The sequence below is a fragment of the Solanum pennellii genome, chromosome 4 (assembly GCF_001406875.1).
Source record: "Solanum pennellii chromosome 4, SPENNV200".
NCBI classification, from domain to species: domain Eukaryota; kingdom Viridiplantae; phylum Streptophyta; class Magnoliopsida; order Solanales; family Solanaceae; genus Solanum; species Solanum pennellii.
Genome location: NC_028640.1, coordinates 76,154,944 through 76,175,450, shown reverse-complemented (window position 1 = coordinate 76,175,450; position 20,507 = coordinate 76,154,944). Strand labels below are relative to the sequence as shown.

The 20,507-nt window shown below is 33.9% G+C and overlaps 3 protein-coding genes across 3 annotated transcripts in view; 2 read left to right on the top strand and 1 right to left on the bottom strand.

The window, feature by feature from the left end:
- The first annotated feature begins 1,367 nt into the window (after positions 1-1,367).
- Positions 1,368-5,745, top strand: LOC107017835 (receptor protein kinase CLAVATA1). The gene is made up of 3 exons (XM_015218107.2): positions 1,368-2,334; positions 2,719-4,479; positions 5,051-5,745. Exons 1-3 carry the CDS (start codon positions 1,500-1,502, stop codon positions 5,413-5,415), a joined length of 2,961 nt encoding a protein of 986 aa, XP_015073593.1. The 5' UTR covers positions 1,368-1,499; the 3' UTR covers positions 5,416-5,745.
- A 1,333-nt stretch (positions 5,746-7,078) lies between these two features.
- LOC107018189 (DEAD-box ATP-dependent RNA helicase 28) lies at positions 7,079-13,586 on the bottom strand. The gene is made up of 19 exons (XM_015218604.2): positions 13,186-13,586; positions 12,844-13,029; positions 12,682-12,750; positions 12,470-12,576; positions 11,901-11,982; positions 11,627-11,800; positions 11,113-11,261; positions 10,904-10,999; positions 10,583-10,685; positions 10,440-10,502; positions 10,195-10,256; positions 9,866-9,962; positions 9,004-9,122; positions 8,880-8,922; positions 8,624-8,725; positions 8,301-8,402; positions 8,131-8,208; positions 7,686-7,957; positions 7,079-7,509 (listed from the first exon to the last, which is right to left on the bottom strand). The coding sequence occupies exons 1-19, from the start codon at positions 13,546-13,548 to the stop codon at positions 7,494-7,496; spliced, it is 2,283 nt and encodes a 760-aa protein (XP_015074090.1). The 5' UTR covers positions 13,549-13,586; the 3' UTR covers positions 7,079-7,493.
- A 2,429-nt stretch (positions 13,587-16,015) lies between these two features.
- LOC107017685 (endoplasmin homolog) overlaps positions 16,016-20,507 on the top strand; it is a 6,273-nt gene continuing 1,781 nt past the window's right edge. The window contains exons 1-13 of the mRNA XM_015217905.2: positions 16,016-16,175; positions 16,672-16,792; positions 16,883-17,036; positions 17,116-17,196; positions 17,345-17,456; positions 17,539-17,665; positions 17,750-17,888; positions 18,622-18,739; positions 19,028-19,227; positions 19,331-19,546; positions 19,653-19,818; positions 19,899-20,040; positions 20,130-20,280. Of these exons, the coding sequence (XP_015073391.1) occupies positions 16,109-16,175; positions 16,672-16,792; positions 16,883-17,036; positions 17,116-17,196; positions 17,345-17,456; positions 17,539-17,665; positions 17,750-17,888; positions 18,622-18,739; positions 19,028-19,227; positions 19,331-19,546; positions 19,653-19,818; positions 19,899-20,040; positions 20,130-20,280 (1,794 nt within the window). The 5' untranslated portion in view covers positions 16,016-16,108. The remainder of the gene's footprint in view (positions 16,176-16,671; positions 16,793-16,882; positions 17,037-17,115; positions 17,197-17,344; positions 17,457-17,538; positions 17,666-17,749; positions 17,889-18,621; positions 18,740-19,027; positions 19,228-19,330; positions 19,547-19,652; positions 19,819-19,898; positions 20,041-20,129; positions 20,281-20,507) is intronic.

The following is a 20,507-nucleotide window of genomic DNA, read 5'->3' as shown; positions in this document are numbered from 1 at the left end:
ACCCCCACCCCACACCCTCCAACCATAGTAAAAAATAAAAAAAAATTACGAAATAATTATAAGATCGATAATGTTATATGATAATAAATATTGGAGTGTTTGAACTATAACAACACTCCAATAATTCATTATGGGAGGTTTGAAAGCAAAAATAGTTTAATAGTATAGAGATACACACGCAAGAAAGATGTGCAGAGATTCGAATGTTAAAATCATGAGATAAAATTATATATTAGATAAGATTAAAAATAATTATTCAGTAATAATTAATCGTTGATCGTTGCTTTGATTAATAGTTACACCAATCATTTGTAGCTATAAAATCGATGATAATAAGTGAAATAACAAAACAGCTTCTTCAAATCATATAAAAATCTACACTAATACAATAAATAGATATTTTTAAAAATAGCATAAACATTGAATACCACACTTCAAAGTTATGACTATTTCTTTTTTATTTTATTCTTGTAAATAAAAAAAAAATTAAAAAGGAGATTTTTTTTATGGTTAAGTAACAAATTAAGGAAATTAGAGTGCAAATCACAAATTACTCAAATTTATTACTGGAAGTGCTCATTTTAATAAATTTAGAGTACCAAAGTGACAAAGAGATATACATAATAAACTATTTTGAAATAATCCAAAAATAAAGATATTGTTTTTGTTATTTTCTAGTATAATTTTTAGCTGACAGACTCAGAAGCGTCAATCATCAAAAGAAGTTAAGAGAAGCCGTCAGTAATTTTACTCTGTTTCTTATCTAACCATTGCTTCTTAAAGTCTGCTGCTACAATCATTTTACTTGCATCTATATACATATCACATGACTTTTTTTAACCAATCAATATAAAATTTAAACGCAAATTATTGAGTTCGATTCGAATCTGATTGAACAATTAAATACCATAAATTATAAATAATGTTTTAACCTCAAACTAACATTTTTAGCATGCCATGTAACTCTTTCCATGTCTCAATTTATGTAACAATGTTTGACTTTTTAAATTACAATAAGTAAAACTTTTTAAATTTATAATCTAACTCCTCATTTTGGTGTTTATAAATCATTTGATTAGTAAAGAGTTTATGGCTAGTTTTTGAAAAATATTATAAAAAAAAAGAAAATTGTGTAATTTTTTTTATTATCTAATTTTTATATTGATAGTCGATTAATTTGTATTTGTATTAAAAAAATGTTAAAGATAAATTGTTCTTTAACAAAAATGTTCTGTATTAAAATATTTTAACTTTAGACTTTCGATTAAGAACGAACAGAATAAAAAAGAGTGTTACCAGTAGGAATTTACCACTCCATGAGGTATCTTCACTTTGTTTCCACTGCTACAGCATACACATATATTCAAAGCCAAAAAGTAAAATTTTGATTCTCCTTCCACTTTGGCCAAATGCAACAGTACTAAATACTCAACACTTCAAATAGCCTATAAACCTATCTTAAATTTTCTACAAACCAGACTAAACTAACAGTGTCAACAATGTCACTACCCAAAAAAATATCCCTTTTCCTCCAAATTTTCATCTTTTTTGTTTTCACCATTAATGCAAACTCTGATCTTGAAGCCCTTTTGAAGGTCAAAGAATCCATGGTTGCTCCTGGAACTTCTGCACTTCTTGATTGGAACAACAACACAAAAAATTACCCTTTTTCCCATTGTTCTTTTTCTGGTATTACATGTAACAATAACTCTCATGTTATATCTATTAACATCACTAATGTTCCTCTATTTGGTACTATTCCACCTGAAATTGGTCTTTTACAAAATCTTGAAAATCTTACTATTTTTGGTGATAATCTTACTGGTACACTCCCTTTAGAAATGTCACAACTTTCTTCTATTAAACATGTTAATCTTTCTTACAACAATTTTTCTGGTCCTTTTCCTAGAGAAATCCTGTTGGGGTTAATAAAGCTTGAATCTTTTGACATTTATAACAACAATTTCACTGGTGAACTTCCTATTGAGGTTGTAAAGTTGAAAAATTTGGAAACTTTACATCTTGGTGGAAACTATTTTCATGGTGAAATACCAGAAGTTTATTCTCATATTGTAAGTTTAAAGTGGTTGGGTTTAGAGGGAAATTCACTTACTGGGAAAATACCAAAGAGTTTGGCTTTGTTACCAAATCTTGAAGAACTTAGATTGGGTTACTATAATAGTTATGAAGGGGGTATTCCATCTGAGTTTGGTAATATTAGTACACTTAAACTTCTTGATCTTGGAAATTGTAATCTTGATGGTGAAGTTCCTCCAAGTCTTGGAAATTTGAAGAAGTTGCATTCTTTGTTTCTACAAGTGAACAGACTTACAGGTATTTCATGAACTCACTATTTGTTTAGTTATACAATCAAATCTCTCTGTAATAACGTCGTTTGTCCGAATAGAGTAGTTGTCATGGTTAAATATTGTTACAAGGAAAGATGTTAGACTGAACATCAAATTGTGTTAAACTACTCAATAGTAATAGTTGTATAAGTGAATGGAGTGAGAATAGCATAAAAAGTCTCTTTGAGAAAAACTCTGTGTTAATAGTGAATGATGTTAAGAGTATGAGTGTTAATAGAGAGGTTTTTGTATAACATAGGTGTATATGTGCAAAATGTTATGTATATAAAGTTTTGAAGTCATATATCTGATAAATTTTAGAACCTTGAATTCGTAAAACTTAAATCTTGGATTCGTTTATGATTTACAGGTCACATACCTTCTGAACTATCTGGTTTAGAGAGTTTGATGTCGTTTGATTTGTCGTTTAACCAACTGACCGGAGAAATACCAGAGAGTTTTGTGAAGTTGCAGAAAATGACATTGATTAACTTGTTTAGAAACAACTTGCATGGTCCAATTCCCTCTTTTATTGGTGACCTTCCGAATCTTGAAGTGTTGCAGATTTGGGGAAACAATTTTACTCTTGAATTGCCCGAAAATCTTGGGCGAAACGGGAGGCTTTTGTTTCTGGATATTTCTATTAATCATTTTACTGGAAGGATACCACCTGATTTGTGTAAAGGAGGGAAGTTAAAGACACTGATTCTAATGGAGAATTACTTCTTTGGCCCAATTCCTGAACAACTTGGTGAGTGCAAATCGCTTACTCGAATTCGCGTTAGGAAGAATTACTTAAATGGGACTATTCCAGCTGGTTTTTTCAAGTTACCTGCATTGGATATGCTTGAACTTGACAACAACTATTTCACTGGTGAGCTGCCAACGGAGATAAACGCGAACAATCTCACTAAACTTGTACTTTCCAATAACTGGATCACGGGGAACATTCCTCCATCATTAGGGAACTTGAAGAATCTAGTCACTCTGTCACTTGATGTGAACAGATTATCTGGTGAGATTCCTCAAGAAATTGCGAGTTTGAATAAACTCGTGACCATCAACTTGAGTGGCAACAATTTAACAGGTGAAATCCCGAGTTCAATTGCGCTTTGTTCAGAGCTAACACTGGTTGACTTGAGCAGAAACCAACTGGTTGGTGAAGTGCCAAAAGAAATCACCAAGTTAAATAGCTTGAACGCGCTGAACTTGTCAAGAAACCAACTGAGTGGCGCCATTCCTGGAGAAGTCGGAGTGATGAATGGCTTGACAGTTTTGGATCTTTCTTACAATGATCTCTCTGGAAGGAGACCGACCAACGGACAACTTAAGTTCTTCAATGACACTTACTTTGTAGGAAATCCAAAACTCTGTTCGCCTCATGCTACTTTTTGCCCGTCAGCTTCCAATTCACCACAAAACGCGCTTAAAATCCATGCCGGGAAGTTCACAACTACCCAATTGGTGATTACAATAATCATCTTAGTCACTGTTGCATTGCTGTTGGCAGTTACCGTGCTGTTCATCAAGAAGGAGAAATTCAAGAATTCGAAACTTTGGAAGTTAACAGCATTCCAGAAACTTGATTTCAGAGCTGAGGATGTTTTGGAGTGTTTAAAAGAGGAGAACATAATTGGGAAAGGTGGAGCTGGTGTTGTGTACCGAGGGTCTATGTCAAATGGCATCGACGTTGCAATAAAGAAACTTGTTGGCCGAGGAACCGGACACCATGATCACGGATTCTCAGCTGAAATCCAAACACTAGGAAGGATCAGGCACAGAAACATCGTACGATTACTGGGATATGTCTCAAACAAAGACACAAACTTGTTGTTGTACGAATACATGTCAAATGGGAGCTTAGGTGAAATGTTACATGGTGCCAAAGGGGCACATCTGAAATGGGAGACAAGGTACCGTATTGCTGTGGAAGCTGCAAAAGGATTGTGTTATTTGCACCATGATTGTTCACCTTCGATTATTCACAGAGATGTCAAGTCCAATAATATTCTGCTGGATTCTGATTACGAAGCTCATGTTGCTGATTTCGGCCTAGCCAAATTCTTGCAGGATGCTGGTGCATCAGAGTGCATGTCCTCTATTGCTGGCTCATATGGTTACATTGCTCCAGGTAAACTAATACGGTTACAATATTTATCTTTATACACTTTTGAATTTCCGTATTAGTTTTCTTTTATTTCTGGCTCATATGGTCATCATATTTATACAATTAGATCGCATACAATGTAGTTACATGTAAAATTTAATGATAAATCTTAAAATGTGATACTAATAACTTGCTACAATAGATTAAATTATGATGATACTATAAAGTTTGTACGTTATTGTGCATATAACCTTAAGCTATGTTGCTCAAACTCTTAAAAAATGTATATAGGGTACATGTCAGATCCTCCAAAAGTAATGCAACATCATTTTTTTGAAGAATCCGAGCAAAATAGACTCTTAAGTCCTTTTATACACCTGTGTTATTGGTCAATATTTTCCTATTTCATGAAAGATACACTTCACTAACTTTTAATACCAATTACCAAGACCTATGAACTTTTAGAATTTACTGAACTTGGGTTAAAAATAGTATGATTTTAAAAGCTATGCTCCAGGACAAAATCTATTTAAAACTTTTGTCCAATACATTAAATTGTGCAATTAATGTGCATTTTTGTTTGGATATGAAACAGAGTATGCATACACATTGAAAGTTGACCAAAAGAGTGATGTATACAGTTTTGGAGTTGTACTGTTGGAACTTATCACAGGTCACAAGCCAGTAGGTGAATTCGGGGACGGTGTAGATATAGTGAGATGGGTAAATAAAACAATGTCCGAATTATCTCAACCGTCTGATGCAGCCTCAGTTTTAGCAGTCGTTGACTCGAGGCTACATAGTTACCCTCTTGCAAGTGTTATCAATTTGTTCAAGATTGCTATGATGTGTGTTGAAGAAGAGAGTTGTGCTAGGCCTAGTATGAGGGAAGTTGTTCACATGCTTACAAATCCTCCTCCTCAGTCTACTAACACTACTACTACTCTCCGTGCCCTTTGAAATTGCGCGGATATCAAGTGTATAGTTGAAAACTCGTCAAGTTTGAGGCCGGGAGCACGAGTCTCATGACTCTATTCGGGTATGGAAAACAAAAAAAAATTGTGCAATTGGAGACTTGTCTTTATATTTTTGAAGTTGTTGTATAAAAGGGGCATGAAAAAGAAGAAGGAAAAGAACTCCTTTAATTACTTTATTATGGGTATTGAGTATGAATATGTGGCCTTAGGAAATAAGTTTTAAATACTTGCATTTAATAACATGGCCTATGTAATGTTTTCAAGAGTTTGAGAAGTTAACATTTGTTTTATTATGTGAAATCTCATTATACAAGAGCTTTCAAGTAGAAAATGTAGTCAATCATGAATTTAACGATAGTATTAAATTTATAGTACCATAATAACCGGTAAATGTACAATATTGAAGTTAATTACTAGACAAAGTTACTAATCAAGAAACTGATAAAGAGTATCTCTAAGGCAATTGATCGTCCCAAGGACCTTGAAAGTCAATTACCCACGCTCTCAAATGATATAAATATTTTAGAATAATTGATGCATTATACAATATTTAAAGAGTAAAAATGATTTTTCTGATAAAACATTCAACTAAGGTTGTAAGATCAATAGAAGTCTTTTTGTACAGCATTAATGAATAAATAACAAAGAGGTAATGAATCTATAGAGGTTGGGTATGGAGAAAATTCGGGTTTTGGGCCTTATTCTGGGCTCCAATGCGGGCTCTTGACTCCTGTTGATGAAATTTTTTTAAAAAAAATTATAGAGCTAATTTTATGTTTAATATGTTTATGTTCATCAACTAACCAAAGGAAGGACGAAAATATTTTTCTCCTTTGATTTGAACAAGATATACTAATATTAGGATTATAATTATATGGATATTATATCACGAGAATTAAATAATTATGAGATAATTTAAAAAAAAAATTAAATTAATATATCAACCAAATCTGAAATTCGTTTTTTTTAAAAAAAAAAATTAAGAATGGGTACAAACAAAAAGTACTCTTAACTGGGGAATGCTTTCTATTCTGCCCTGTCTCGCTGTGGTAGAATAGTACTCCACATGGGAAGAAGGATAATACAAATTGCTAATTTAAATCACGTTGATGAGTGTTTAATGATAAATATAACAAAATTTTCCTTTATTTCATAGATTTCGGCATTTGATCAAATAATATCACATAAATTTAACAATTTCATAAGAAAGAATAGATCTTTGAAATCCTGCAAAACTGAGAAAATCTTGTTGGTAGCACCGTATTCAAATGGGCCTCATAATGCGTGAGTCAAATTTCAATGTCGGTTCCGAAAACCACCTAATGTCCTAATTAATCAAATAAAGGACGATAATATTTTTCTTTTTAAGTCGTGAACAACGCAAGGATCCCGAACAAGTTACAGTAACACTAGGATTATAAAAATGTGGAGATTATATCACGAGAACCAAATCATGACGATATTTCACAAAATAAATTTTGAAATAAAATACAGTTTAAATTTAGTTTTTTTATTTAAGAAGGGGTGACAACACAAAGTACATGTTCAAGTGCTAATAAAACAGTCTATTTAAAAAACAAAATGTTCACAAGAAAATACACTAATTCAAAAATTATTATTTTTTAATGAAAAACGACAAAAGGTAATTGGAGAAAATTATAATTCATTTTGGTGAAGATATTAGCAACAATATCGTAAATATTTGTCAAAATCGAATACATGTACAGATGCATCGAGTACTCAGTCTTAAACAAAACAAATACTAACTAATGAGATAAAATACACTCTGCAAAACTGAAACTAAGAACTGGGGACCTACTCATAAAATAAAGCTACAAGCTCAATATCAGCAACACTCTAAGAAGCTACTTGTCTTGGTACAAGTCGGGGCGAATCTCTTCAGACTAAATTGTGTCTTCCACGGGGGAATCTGATAAGTGAGATCTCGAGTAAGTGTTTACATAATCCAGCCTTTGTTACGATGGGGTAGCCATGTTTGATAAGTCTACCTCGTTTCAGTAACTTGATTTCCAGATGATTGTCATGGTTTTTTGCTAGTGTTTACCTCCTCTTGTACCTGCACATTCAAATGATGTAAGAATATCCCAATACAGAAAAATGATAAGAAAGCTAGAGTCTACATCACCGTTGCCTTCAGACGTAGATTAAACTACTTTTTGAAAGCTAATAGAGGACTAGTTTATCTTCTAATAAACAATGATATGGGAGAAGTTCTTAAATTTTGAGTCATACCGTGACTTGCTCTTGAATGAGGACTTCTTCTTTCCACCGGCATGAAGTGGTTTTCTTTGTTTTCTCTCACTCGCATCATTTTGAAAAATATCCTGCATTTCTTCTGTCCTTGATTCAGATGCTCTGCTTTTCGGTTTTGGTTTATTTCCGGCCTTCCTAACAATCTTGCCAGCATCAACTGCCTTGTTCACAGCCTTGACTGCTTTTGCACGACGATAAGCAAGATCAACTAAGGAAATTCCAGATTTCTCTTTCTTTGATTTGTCTTTGCCCTGTTGTTATTGTTGCTGTTAGAATCAGTTGAACCAACTAAAAGGATGCAATATACAGAATGGAAAAGTTATATATATAGATTGCTATAGACGATGATGACCACACAGTCTGTTATTTCAGATAACAGGATATATGCAACAAGGTTGAAAATAAGTGAAGAGGAGATGCTTACATCATCCAAGTCATCTTCATCTTCTAATTGCTCTCGAGCAGCCTCCAACTTTCTTCTTTTCTTCCTCGGCAGATTTTTCTATAATACAGCTCAACAATGAGAAGGATGAATAGAAAATCAAACAGAATTTCTGCATTCAAATTACAAAAAGCACACAGGATGACTAGCACCTCTCGCTCTCGCTTCCTCTTTTCCTTCATCTTCAGGTCTTCTGCTTGTTCGGCACTCATTACCTTACTCTGAGAACCATTTTCTTTGGCTGCTGCATTCTCCTGGAATGGCATTTGCATGTTAGCTAATATTATAATCAATCATTACAGCACAAGTTTTATTCAAAATATTTTAATTCAAGAGTTGTTCTTTGACAAAACCAAAAAGAGACTACAAGTCACAAGACTAACAAAACGAACAAGCATCATAAGTAACAGAACAGGATTTCATGCCATTATATAAAACGCAATGCAGACCAGATGAACAACAAAATTAAAATCACCTTTGCTGCCTTTTGGACTAGCTTTTTCTCCTTTTCTGTGACAAACCATGTTCTTTTAGGACGTGAATAAATCTCATCCCTGTGGGCAATCATATTCTCTGCCTGCAAAGTCAAAACACCACATCATCGGTCATACTAAGCCGTGCAGCATTTATTTAATGAATTTCATCTTTTAGAGGGAGGGTGTCTTCAGGCTTCTACAACATGAAGCAATTGTTCATCGTTGGGTTGCCCCAACTTTACTGTGATACATTACCTTATTTGCTTCCATTTCAGCTTTTCTTAGTGCCATCTCTTCCCTGAAGTAACAAAAATTTGAGTTGGTTAATAAATGAATTTCAGTGATCTTATTTAGTACAGAGTTAGTGATGAAATAACACCTCTCTTCTTGCATAACTGCAGACACTTGATCCTCAAGTTGTTCAATCACTTGTGCCCACTTAGTTATAGATTGTTCTGCTACAATTCGACTCTTTAGCCTTGAACCAGCTCGTTTAACCTGTAACATTATTTTTTGGAGCACGGGGAATAAGCACATCTTTATATCAAGCAGCCAATAGAAAATTTTGGAGTTAGTGCATCTAGTTGATTCTTCTACCAGATTTTGCATAGACAGAAAAATGATTTTTATTTTTATATCCCGACTGATGACCAAAACAATTGAGATTAAGTGAATGGTCAATAAGCACATACTCTTAAAAGAAAATCAAACACTTACTACGTTGCTTTAACCAGAGATTAAAAGAAAAGGATAATAGAACAAGCACAACGAAATCATCTAACCAACCAATGGTTCCAAAAACACAATTTCTTATTGATTAGGTAAAATGGTGCCAAAGATGCAGTTTTATCTAACTGATCTAAGATACATTTCCATAGAAAAAAAATACAGATGGTTATGCAGGTACTGTATAGTCAGAGATACAATTATTTTAACTTTAATTTTGAAAAAGTACTTCGTTTTTTTATCAAATAAAGGAGTACCTAATTAACATGCATGAGATTAAGTAAAATATCATCATGAACTTATCTCCCAAAAAAAAGCAAAATCGAAAGAACGCATTGCTGCTTTAAACAGAACTAAACAGATATGAGATACTAAACACACCAAGAATCTAATTGGTCAATGATTTTGAACATACAATTCCACACCAGTCAGAATGAAATGACTCGTAGACTAGGACACAAGTGATTGAACAGGCACAGCTAAAAGATGTTTGAACAGAGTAGACGGATACTCACAATGGCTTTTAGAAGAGACCTATCATTATCTGTGACAAATGTAACGGCATAACCTTCTCTACCAGCTCTAGCTGTCCGACCCACTCGATGAACGTAACTGCAAGGGAAAAGGAAATCAGGACTGCATAAAGTATGAGATGAGTTTACTTGTACAAACTATCAGAATACATTTGTAGAAGTATAAACAAAAGAAGAAATGGAATATAAGCAGTAAAAAAAAAATAAAAAAATCATGAAGCCAGAAAAAGATAAGGCAACTAAAAAAACTTGTAAGCACAGCCATTAAGTGTCAGTAAAGACGGCATTTGCAAGAAGAGTTGCAAATTTACCTAGTAAGATCACGTGGGCACGCAAAATTTATAACAGTTTGAACACCAATAATGTCAAGTCCCTGAAAAAGGAAACAAAAAGAGTCAAGTAAAATAAGAGAAGACAATTATAGTTCTGCTCCGACAATCACAGCAAAAATACAGACGTCAGCAGGACACAAATGGGGAGCACTGCATAGTACATACTTTATACAACTTCATGCGTAGATTAATCATACAAAACCAATTGGATAGAATCATCTTACACGAGCTGCAACATCGGTTGCAATCAAAAAATCCACTTCCTGTCTTCTGAAAAGTTCCAAAGCCTACAAACATAAAAATTAGTAAGGAACTACTCCACAGAATTATTCTTATGATTCCAGAAAACAAACTTGATGGAACATACATCCAGACGCTGGGCTTGCGTAAGATTTCCATGTAGCTCAGCTGCTTTGAAACCAAGTAAACCAAATATAATTTTCAACCGATGAGCTGCTTGCTTTGTACCACTGCCAAGATAACCACAGAATTTAGCCTTCTGTACCAAAAGATTAGGCAAGTGGAAATCCAGAAGATATAATCAAAGAAGAGAAATTATGTTTCAATGTCCTACATTTATTAAGAGTCATACCCTGAAAGATAATGTATGTTACAGGGGATGAAATGGACTACACAATATACTATACCACAGTAGAAAATGCTATTTTAGATACAGCTAACTGAAAACCTGAAAACAATCACTTTGGAAGTGAAAGTCTTGGTGCACAGTGCAAGGAGAACAGCTTCATGATTTCCTTCACGCATGCGCCGTATTCTAACTACCCTGTAGACAATGTTTCATAACCTTTCATACTTAAGAACTTAACAATTGGGATTACATTTAAGAAAAAAGGGAAACAAATATTAATTGTAAAGTGGAAGTTGCTGATGCCTTACTCTTCAGTCAATGTTGCAGGCCGTTTTGTAGATGGATCAGCTGACAGGCGCAAAGGTTTATTCAGTGAGAGATTGATGAGCTCATCAACTTCCTCAGTCATTGTCGCAGAAAACAACATGGTCTGTCTCCGCTTCGGACACAATCTAACCTATATACAGCCCACCAAATATTATTTACAAGCCCCCACCAAAACAAAAAAACAATTATTGGCAGAAGTGGAAGAACTTCTGGACATCCTTTTCTTTATAGATTAAAACTCAATAAACAGTCAATGAGGTAATATTCTATGCCTAAAAAGGTTTTTACAGTAAATGAAACTACTAAAAAAGTTCCTTGCAGAATAGAAGGTATAGCTTAGCATTAGAGTGGAAGTTTATTGAAATTTGAAAAAAGTACAATTCTGTTATTTATTAAGATAGTTATGATATCATATGCATACACAACAAAAACTTGCCACATTGACATAGCCACCTTTGTTCTATGGAAAAGGAAACCACAGTGTTGAAGACTTACCAGCTCACGAATTTCAGCACTGAAACCCAGCTCCAGTAGACGATCGGCCTCATCAAGAATCAATACTGCAAGATCATCCAAATCAACTGACATGGAGTTCCGTAGATGATCTATCATACGTCCTGGAGTGGCCACGACAATATCAGGCATTGTTCTCAAGGCTGCCTCTTGCACCTGAAATAGAGTATTCCCATAATTGTTGGAAGCAGTAGCTGAGACACAAACTCAACCTTCAAGCTTTCCCTAGGAAGGATCAAGAAAGAGCTAAGCATACCTTGGTTGACAGACCACCAACAACCAAACAACATCTGATATCTGGCATAAACTGGGCAAGTTTACCTATCATACTATGAACCCTGGATAGCACAATTAAGACATAACGCAGTCAATAACTATTAGGGTTTGAGAAGAATCAATGACATACAATACAAAAGAAAAGGTAGTTCGCTTGTATATAAATTAGGGGCAAAGTAGAATATAATTTTCATTCAAGGGGCAAACAATTCCATCTCTAAATTTGTACTAATAAAATTACAAGTTTGGACATAGAAAGCTTATATAAACATTGAAGAATCAGTGTTCACTGTATTCCTGGATGGAATTTCATTTTGTCAGAAAATGTATCTGCAATTTGGAATCCAAATAAGTTATTTTATCAGTTCAGGCGTCAGATGCAAAATGATAATAGTTTCAGTTGCACAAAAAAGGGGACCTACTTTGGCACACAGGTAGACTGGTAGTGGAAACACCAGAATATAAAATGAATGGGAACAAAACAAGGTTGGGAAAAAGCAGCATTCATGACTCTCGCACAAATTTATTAAAAAAGAATAGGAAACTTACTGAACAGCCAACTCTCTTGTTGGAGTAAGAATAAGAACCCTAATTGCAGGCCTATTTTTTGGACGGTACAACAGTCTCTCGAGTGTCGGTAAGGCAAAGGCAGCTGTCTGATGAGACAAAAGGAATATAAAATGAGCATACATCATAACATAACCAACGAAGACAACTAGCTAAATATAAGTAGATAGGATCAAACATGAAAAAATTTGCACCTTTCCAGATCCTGTTATAGCACTACCGCATATATCTCGACCGGTTAAAGCCAGTGGAATGCAAGCCGCCTACATAAAAGCACTACACATTAACACAAGAGTAGAGATGCAGACAATGTTCATGGTAATAAATTACATTCAAAGTCTGCCAAGGAAAGACACCTGAATTGGGGTAGGCTTACTGTAACCCAATGCTTCACAAGCCCGAAGCAACGGCCTAGAGATATGGAGCTCAATAAACGAATTTGCATGAAATGTAACTCCTTCTGATGAGGCGAAAAATGGTTTCTTTTCGACATGCGTATCTACGTCATCATCTCCATCTTCATCGTCGGGTCTGTACTCTTCCTGAAATTATCCAAAGAATTAAGCAACTAAGCTTCAATTATTGTCAATAACATAATCAGAACAAATTAAAGTTCAACAATAAAAATTCTAACTTTTCGAACAAATTAAAGCTCTCTTTCACTGATGTCACTTTAGAGCAACAGTAAGCAGTTTTACCTGGCGGTGAGGTTCTGAATCGTCGGAATCGGAATCTTCCTCGATTGGTTTAGCTATAGGAGCAGAGAGTTGTTGACGAGCTTTAGATATTTTGAAATCAATTGAAGTTGTTCTACGGTGGCTGTGTTCATCAGCAACGGATTCAGAGTAAGAAGAGAAGTCCCACGGAGATTGCGGCTTCTTATTTGTTCGAGGTTTGGGGTCGGCATCTTCATTATCTTCATCCACTTCATGTTCTTCTTCTTCACTGTCATCATTCTCCTCATATTCAACTTCTTCATCGCTGGGTTGTTCAAACGAGAAATCGGTAGCCATTGGTACCTGGATGACTGCTGATTTGTGAGGGTTTAAGAATCTGTGCATTGAGTTGCAGGGTTTAAGAATTTTGACCCGAATTCGTATAACCTAGACATCAATAGTAAACTATTTTCATTAACGTCGAAACTCCCCCTTATAGTTTGTTGAATCATGGAATAGCCTCTCTAACTTTTAAAAAATATACATTATGGATAAAATTGTAAAATGAACTATGGTTTTGGCGAATTTTGACTTATAAAAACTTTGTTTATAAGCATTTCTGGTTGTTAACAAACATCAAAACAAGTGTTCTCTGTCAAAATTTTGGTCACATAATTTGATTCTATTTGTTGAGTGCTCATCAATATACTATGTAGAATAACTTAAATTTGAAATTTTTCATTCTTTTTTGATCAACTCACTAGATGCAAATTTTATTAAATTATTTAGAAACGTTAAATGTTATCTCTTATTAAGTGTAGTTAGGACTGTTTGTGGTTATGGTTAACAACTAAATTAAATCGCAATTCAAATCAAACCGATTAAAAAAAATGATATCTGGTTTAGTTTGGTTAGGTTTGATTTTTAAATTTTGAAAACCGATACTATTTGGTTTGGTTTTGATTTTACTAAAAAACAATCATAAGAATAACTAAAACAAACCGATAAATTATATATATAAATTTTATAATTATTTATGTATGATTCATAAATAAATTAAAAATATTTTGTTAAATTTTAATTAACTCAAGTCTTTAACTTTACCGTTTTTTTCAAGCCTAACACTTTAACCAAGGTATAACGATTTCAAATCCAAGTCTATCAAAATTCATTTTAGTCATTACTTATTGTACTTCACGTAAAATAGTTACACTTTCTCTTAAATGAATCACTTTATTCGTGTAATGATAACTCTAATATTGCTTAATTGGTTGACTGAACCGACATTAATTTTTCTGTAGATTGTTTGTACTTGGTGTTTGTGTCTATCGAGATACGTACGTCCTCAAAAAAAATTATTACTTTCAAACCAAATAAACCAGAAAAAATGAATCAAACCGACAATAACCAAACCGATGGTTATTTTTTCGTTTGATTTGGTTTTATTTTAAATATATAATAAAACATCTAAATTGATTTGGTTTTGATTTTAATTAATATCCGATCCAAATCAAACCACAAACACCTCTAAGTGTAGTTGTTTCTCTTCTGTCTTCATTATCATCAAAAATTAGTTTACATACGAATATTTGGTTAAAGTAAGAATGCAAGTAAATTACTAAAGAGAGTTATTCATGAAAAAACTACCTAAATAGACGTACATCTAACATCAATATCATATATACTAATTTAATCTCTATTTCTAAACAACTAAAAATATTATTACTTTTAATGGTTTATACAATTACTCATATAATAAACATATCAAATATGCCTAATCATTATGTATCAAATACATAGACAGAAACATTAGATACATAAAAGAATAGTTTAGATACATATAATGAACAGACAGGATACACAAAAATTCAAACTTTTAAATATTTTTTTAGGAGCCATAGATACTCCAAATATGTTATATGCGTGATTTCCTCATATTTAAATACACTTAATTATATAAATTTGATTAATTTAACATGTATCCGACGTACATGTATAAATTACACTTCTTATTTTAATACAATTAATTATATATATTTGAGCTACATGTATCTATACGTGTATTGAAGTGTGAAAAATGACAGACTTGTAATATTGCATACTCACAAAAAAAAAAAGACGATTAACTACTGAACTCGTGAAATTTATCTTATCCAAATTTTAATAAATCTATTGCCTATGTATATGGATCAAACAATTTTTTTTATATGTATTCGTACAATTACAAAAAAAATAATTAGGTAATTAATAGATTTTAACAAGTGAAATATCTCACTTTATTACTCTTAATTATATTCGTTCATGATTTTATTTTTAAGATAATAGTCAACGATAAAAACAATTAACACATGTCATTCAATTCAATAAGGCTATAATTTTATTTTATTTTTGAAACTCTAAAATAATCAGCAACCACTTAACAATATCTAATTCACAATTCCTGTCCTTGAATCAACACTTTAAAATAAACATTCGATAAATATTTCAATATGATATATTATAAATCACATTAAAAAAATATAAATTGTACTAGACAATTTCCACAAAAGCTATAAATTTAAATTTACTAAAAATGATAAAAAAGTTAGGATTACATAGGTCAATGTGAAAGCGAAAATAATAAATGTAGGATTTGGGGTCGTCCTTCAAGTCTTCCTTTGAAGCTTTGGAAATTTCCAGATTATCCACGTCTGCTGAAGTAAGAAGAACCAATGAAAATACGCCACGTAATCAAAAACTCTACCATACCCGTCCGATCATCCACGCTGGCAACATTGCTCCAATCAGAGCGTAAGATCTCGTGGTGGTACTTGACACATCATTCCAGGGCCCCACCTACTGAAGCTCACTATATAAACACTCTCCGGATATGAAGCATAACTCCAGATCAACACTCTACTTTGAACGCTGCTTGTAAAATCATCGGCCGGCGAGCTCTAAAGTTGAAATTCCGGTGACGGAGACAATGAGGAAGTGGACGATCCCGTTCGTCCTGTTTCTGTTATGCCTGATTTACCTTGTTCCAGATCAAGGTGAGTTAGGATTTATATCTTCCTTAATTTAAGCTTTCTGATGTATTTTGTGCTCGTATGAACTTCATTGTCGAAGATTAGGGCTTTTTCCATATGTCGGACATTTCGCCAGTGTCGGATGATTTATTTTTATGTTGCGAGTAGATATATCGCGTTGAGATCTTACGGAACTCTACTGCAATAACTGCAATTTTTGTCGTGAAAATGCTTATAATATGACTTTCCTTAAGAATCATGTGAATTTTTAATTCAATTGCCGAGATTCTGTGTGTTGAATAGTCACATCGAGTAGAGATCTTAAGGAGTATTATAGATGCTTAGATGAATGTTGCTAGATCCAGTACTCCATGAGTAGATTGTACTGGATTTCTTAGTTTTAGCTGTTTCAGTTTAACAATTTTGTGAGGCTTTTATTGATCTGGTGCTGCTTGATATTTGGTGCTACATACTTGTTGTGTGATTTGCTTACATAGAAGTGTGTGGTTGTACTTGATAGGTGGAAAGATACAGGCAAATGCAGAAGCTGATTCTGATGCACCAGTAGATCCACCAAAGGTTGAGGAGAAGTTTGGTGCTGTTCCTAATGGTTTATCGACTGATTCTGATGTGGCTAAGAGGTTAGTGAACTGCTTTTAATTCATTTCATCTGTTTACTGTGGTTTCATTTGTTCATTCAATATTAAGTATTGTGTTATTACGTGATTTAGGGAAGCTGAGTCTATGTCAAGGAAAACTCTCCGAGCTAGTGCGGAGAAGTTTGAGTTCCAGGCTGAGGTCTCTCGGCTTATGGACATCCTTATCAACTCTCTCTACAGTAACAAGGACATCTTTTTGAGGGAGCTGATTTCCAATGCTTCTGATGTAAGTGTGCATTTTGGTGTCTGTTCTTCCACATCATTGGTAGAAGTTCTGTTCTGATATTATTTGCTGTTTGATTCAGGCACTGGACAAGATTAGGTTCCTTGCACTCACTGACAAGGAGGTTCTTGGTGAGGGTGATAATACTAAACTTGAGATTCAGGTTAGTGATTTGTATCATATTGAATTACTAAATGTCTGTTGGTTATGCATTGAGAGTTTCTTTTAGAGCTCCTTTAATTGTTGCTATTTTTATGCATTGAGAGTTTCTTTTAGAGCTCCTTTAATTGTTGCTATTTCATGGATTGCAGATTAAACTTGATAAAGAAAAGAAAATTCTTTCCATTCGCGACAGAGGTGTTGGAATGACCAAGGAGGATCTAAGAAAGAATTTGGGAACCATAGCTAAATCTGGAACTTCAGGTACTTTCTTATTCTTGACTTCATGTTCACCTAGTTGTCTTCAGATTGTGGACATCTATTTACAGTTATTATTGCTATACAGCTTTTGTCGAGAAGATGCAGACAAGTGGTGACCTTAACCTGATTGGACAATTTGGTGTTGGGTTTTACTCTGTGTATCTTGTGGCTGACTATGTTGAAGTCATCAGCAAGCACAATGACGACAAACAGTATGTTGGAGTGAATGCATTTATTTTCTTTATGATTGAAAGTTACTGGTGATGTAATACTTGCCTGTTAATATCTGTGTACAGATATGTCTGGGAATCAAAGGCAGATGGGGCATTTGCCATTTCTGAAGATACATGGAATGAACCTCTTGGCCGTGGAACTGAAATTAGACTGCATCTAAGAGATGAAGCAGGGGAATATTTGGATGAGCTCAAACTAAAGGTGAGTAGACAGAGGCATACTGAAGTAAAATTTCTCCATATATTGTTAACGAATGGGTACATGTCATAGTTTTCATCTTTTATGAGTCATCACTCATCAATAACCCTCTTATTATCTTTTGTGATGGCTCTTGTATCAGGAATAGTAGGTCATGAATATATATACTGCTGTAATAATTGGATATAAATAATCTTGACTTTGACATGACTTAAAATATATCTCTTCTATTGGTCCTCTTTCATCTGAACATAGAGTTTTATTTTTTTTTCGGCAACAACTCAACCAAACTGTATTCTGCTACTACTAACACTTCATCATTTTTGTCAAGTTTAACAAAAGCGCATAGTCTAACAATATAGCAAGGGGTCAATCATGCTCCTTAAGTTTTGGGTCATGATGAGTAAATGGAAAAGCTTATGGCTGATGGTAAATTTTCATTTTTTGAATTGAACAGAAGTACCTTAATACTTTGGGATGTTTCTGTTTTTGAATTTTCTATTTGTGCTGTTGTATCTTGGAGTTATGACACAATTAGCCCCTTCGACAGGGAAAAAGAACCCTGGTTTTTGTTGCCATCACCCTCTATTAGATTCATTCATAAATGTATGGGCAATAACTTTAGCTTTCTTGCTGTGAAATTGGTCTATGTCATTGCTGTTCTAACTTTGGGAGTTTACTCCTGTTTTGAATTTCGACTCTTGAAGTGGCTTAATCTATTATGCTATGATTTCAGGAATTGGTCAAGAAATATTCTGAATTCATCAACTTCCCTATAAATTTATGGGCAAGCAAAGAGGTTGAGAAGGAAGTTCCTGCTGACGAGGACGAGTCAGTTGAGGAAGAGGAAACATGTATGTATGATTCTCCTATCTTGACTTGCCAAGTATTGTTTGTTATTTATAAAAGAAGTGTTGTTACAGAGTTAATCTCAGTCTGAATGTAGTATACTTGTTGAATGAGCTATTCCATCCTTCTTTTCTTTCTGTATGGAGAAGAGTGGGGTGAGGACTGGTGAAAACTGACAAAGTAAACATAATAAGAGTAGGAAAAGAAGAAGAAAAGTCTGCTCCCTCATTTCCCATCTTTTTGACCTTTTCTTCTCTGTCAGTGGTCTTATCGTCTGTCAATGTTGTGAACAGCTGAAAGCACTTCCTCTGAGGAAGAGGGAGAAGAAGAAGATGCAGAGAAGGCCGAAGATGAGAAGAAGCCTAAAACTAAGACAGTGAAGGAAACCACATATGAGTGGGAGCTTTTAAATGACATGAAAGCTATATGGCTTCGAAGCCCAAAGGAAGTTACAGATGAAGAATATAATAAGTTCTATCACTCTCTGGCAAAGGTAATGTTCATATATTTCCTTCTAATGCAAATTTGGTTCGAGACTTGTAAGTTTCTTGACAATTGTTTTCCATTTGCTGAAAATCTATTTGTTATTTTACCAGGACTTCAGTGAAGATAAACCCATGGCGTGGAGTCACTTCAATGCTGAAGGTGATGTAGAGTTCAAGGCTGTTCTATTCATCCCTCCTAAAGCCCCTCATGATTTGTATGAGAGCTACTACAACACAAAGCAATCCAACTTGAAGTTATATGTCAGACGGGTTTTCATCTCAGATGAATTTAATGAATTGTTGCCCAAGTACTTGAATTTCCTAATGGTAATTTTAGTTCATCTAATACTTCACTGGCATTATAACAAAATATCCTGATCTATTTAAACTTATATCTGAATTTTAACACTGATTGTGGTGACATTTATGCCAGGGTCTTGTTGATTCTGACACCTTACCCCTCAATGTCTCAAGAGAAATGCTTCAGCAGCACAGCAGTTTGAAGACAATTAAGAAAAAACTCATCCGTAAGGCCCTTGACATGATCCGCAAACTTGCCGAAGAGGATCCGGATGAAACTAATGACAAGGAGAAGAGAGGTCTAATTCATATTCCTAAATTTGAAATTGTTTTATTAACTAAAAAGTATCTAATCTCATTCTTGGGTATGACACTACAGATGTTGAAGAGTCCAGTGATGAAAATGAGAAGAAAGGTCAATATGCCAAATTCTGGAATGAATTTGGAAAGTCGATTAAGCTTGGTATTATAGAAGACGCAACTAATAGAAACCGTTTAGCTAAACTTCTTCGATTTGAGACGTATGCTCTCTTCTTTTCCTCCATAGTCTTTTACTTGATCGATTTGTTTTCAGTTATTAATTCGTTTTGTTTAATGTGCACTATTACAGCACCAAATCAGATGGTAAATTAACTTCACTTGACCAATACATCTCAAGAATGAAATCAAGTCAAAAGGATATCTTCTACATCACCGGTGCCAGCAAAGAACAGTTGGAGAAATCTCCCTTCCTTGAAAGACTTAATAAGAAAGACTATGAGGTATGACTTCAATTTCAATTTAAACGAATAAAACTGAATTCTGTTTCAGTATACCTGAAGAGATAACATTCCTTTTTGTGCCAATTTTGGATTACAAAATTACTAGTTTTATCATAATTTTAGAGAACTATTCGTAAATGTTTTTCTTCATCATCGAATTCTCATATATATACATTCATAATTGAATTTTCATATATATATATATATATATATATATATATATATAT

Coding starts and splice junctions, on each gene's coding strand:
- LOC107018189 (XM_015218604.2), bottom strand. CDS start 13,548: ATGCACAGATTCTTAAACCCTCACAAATCAGCAGTCATCCAGGTACCA. Junction 11,983..12,469: donor ACAAGAGAGTTGGCTGTTCA/GTAAGTTTCCTA, acceptor TGTGCTATCCAG/GGTTCATAGTATGATAGGTA. Junction 10,257..10,439: donor CAACCGATGTTGCAGCTCGT/GTAAGATGATTC, acceptor TTCCTTTTTCAG/GGACTTGACATTATTGGTGT.
- LOC107017835 (XM_015218107.2), top strand. CDS start 1,500: ATGTCACTACCCAAAAAAATATCCCTTTTCCTCCAAATTTTCATCTTT. Junction 2,335..2,718: donor ACAAGTGAACAGACTTACAG/GTATTTCATGAA, acceptor TATGATTTACAG/GTCACATACCTTCTGAACTA. Junction 4,480..5,050: donor ATATGGTTACATTGCTCCAG/GTAAACTAATAC, acceptor GATATGAAACAG/AGTATGCATACACATTGAAA.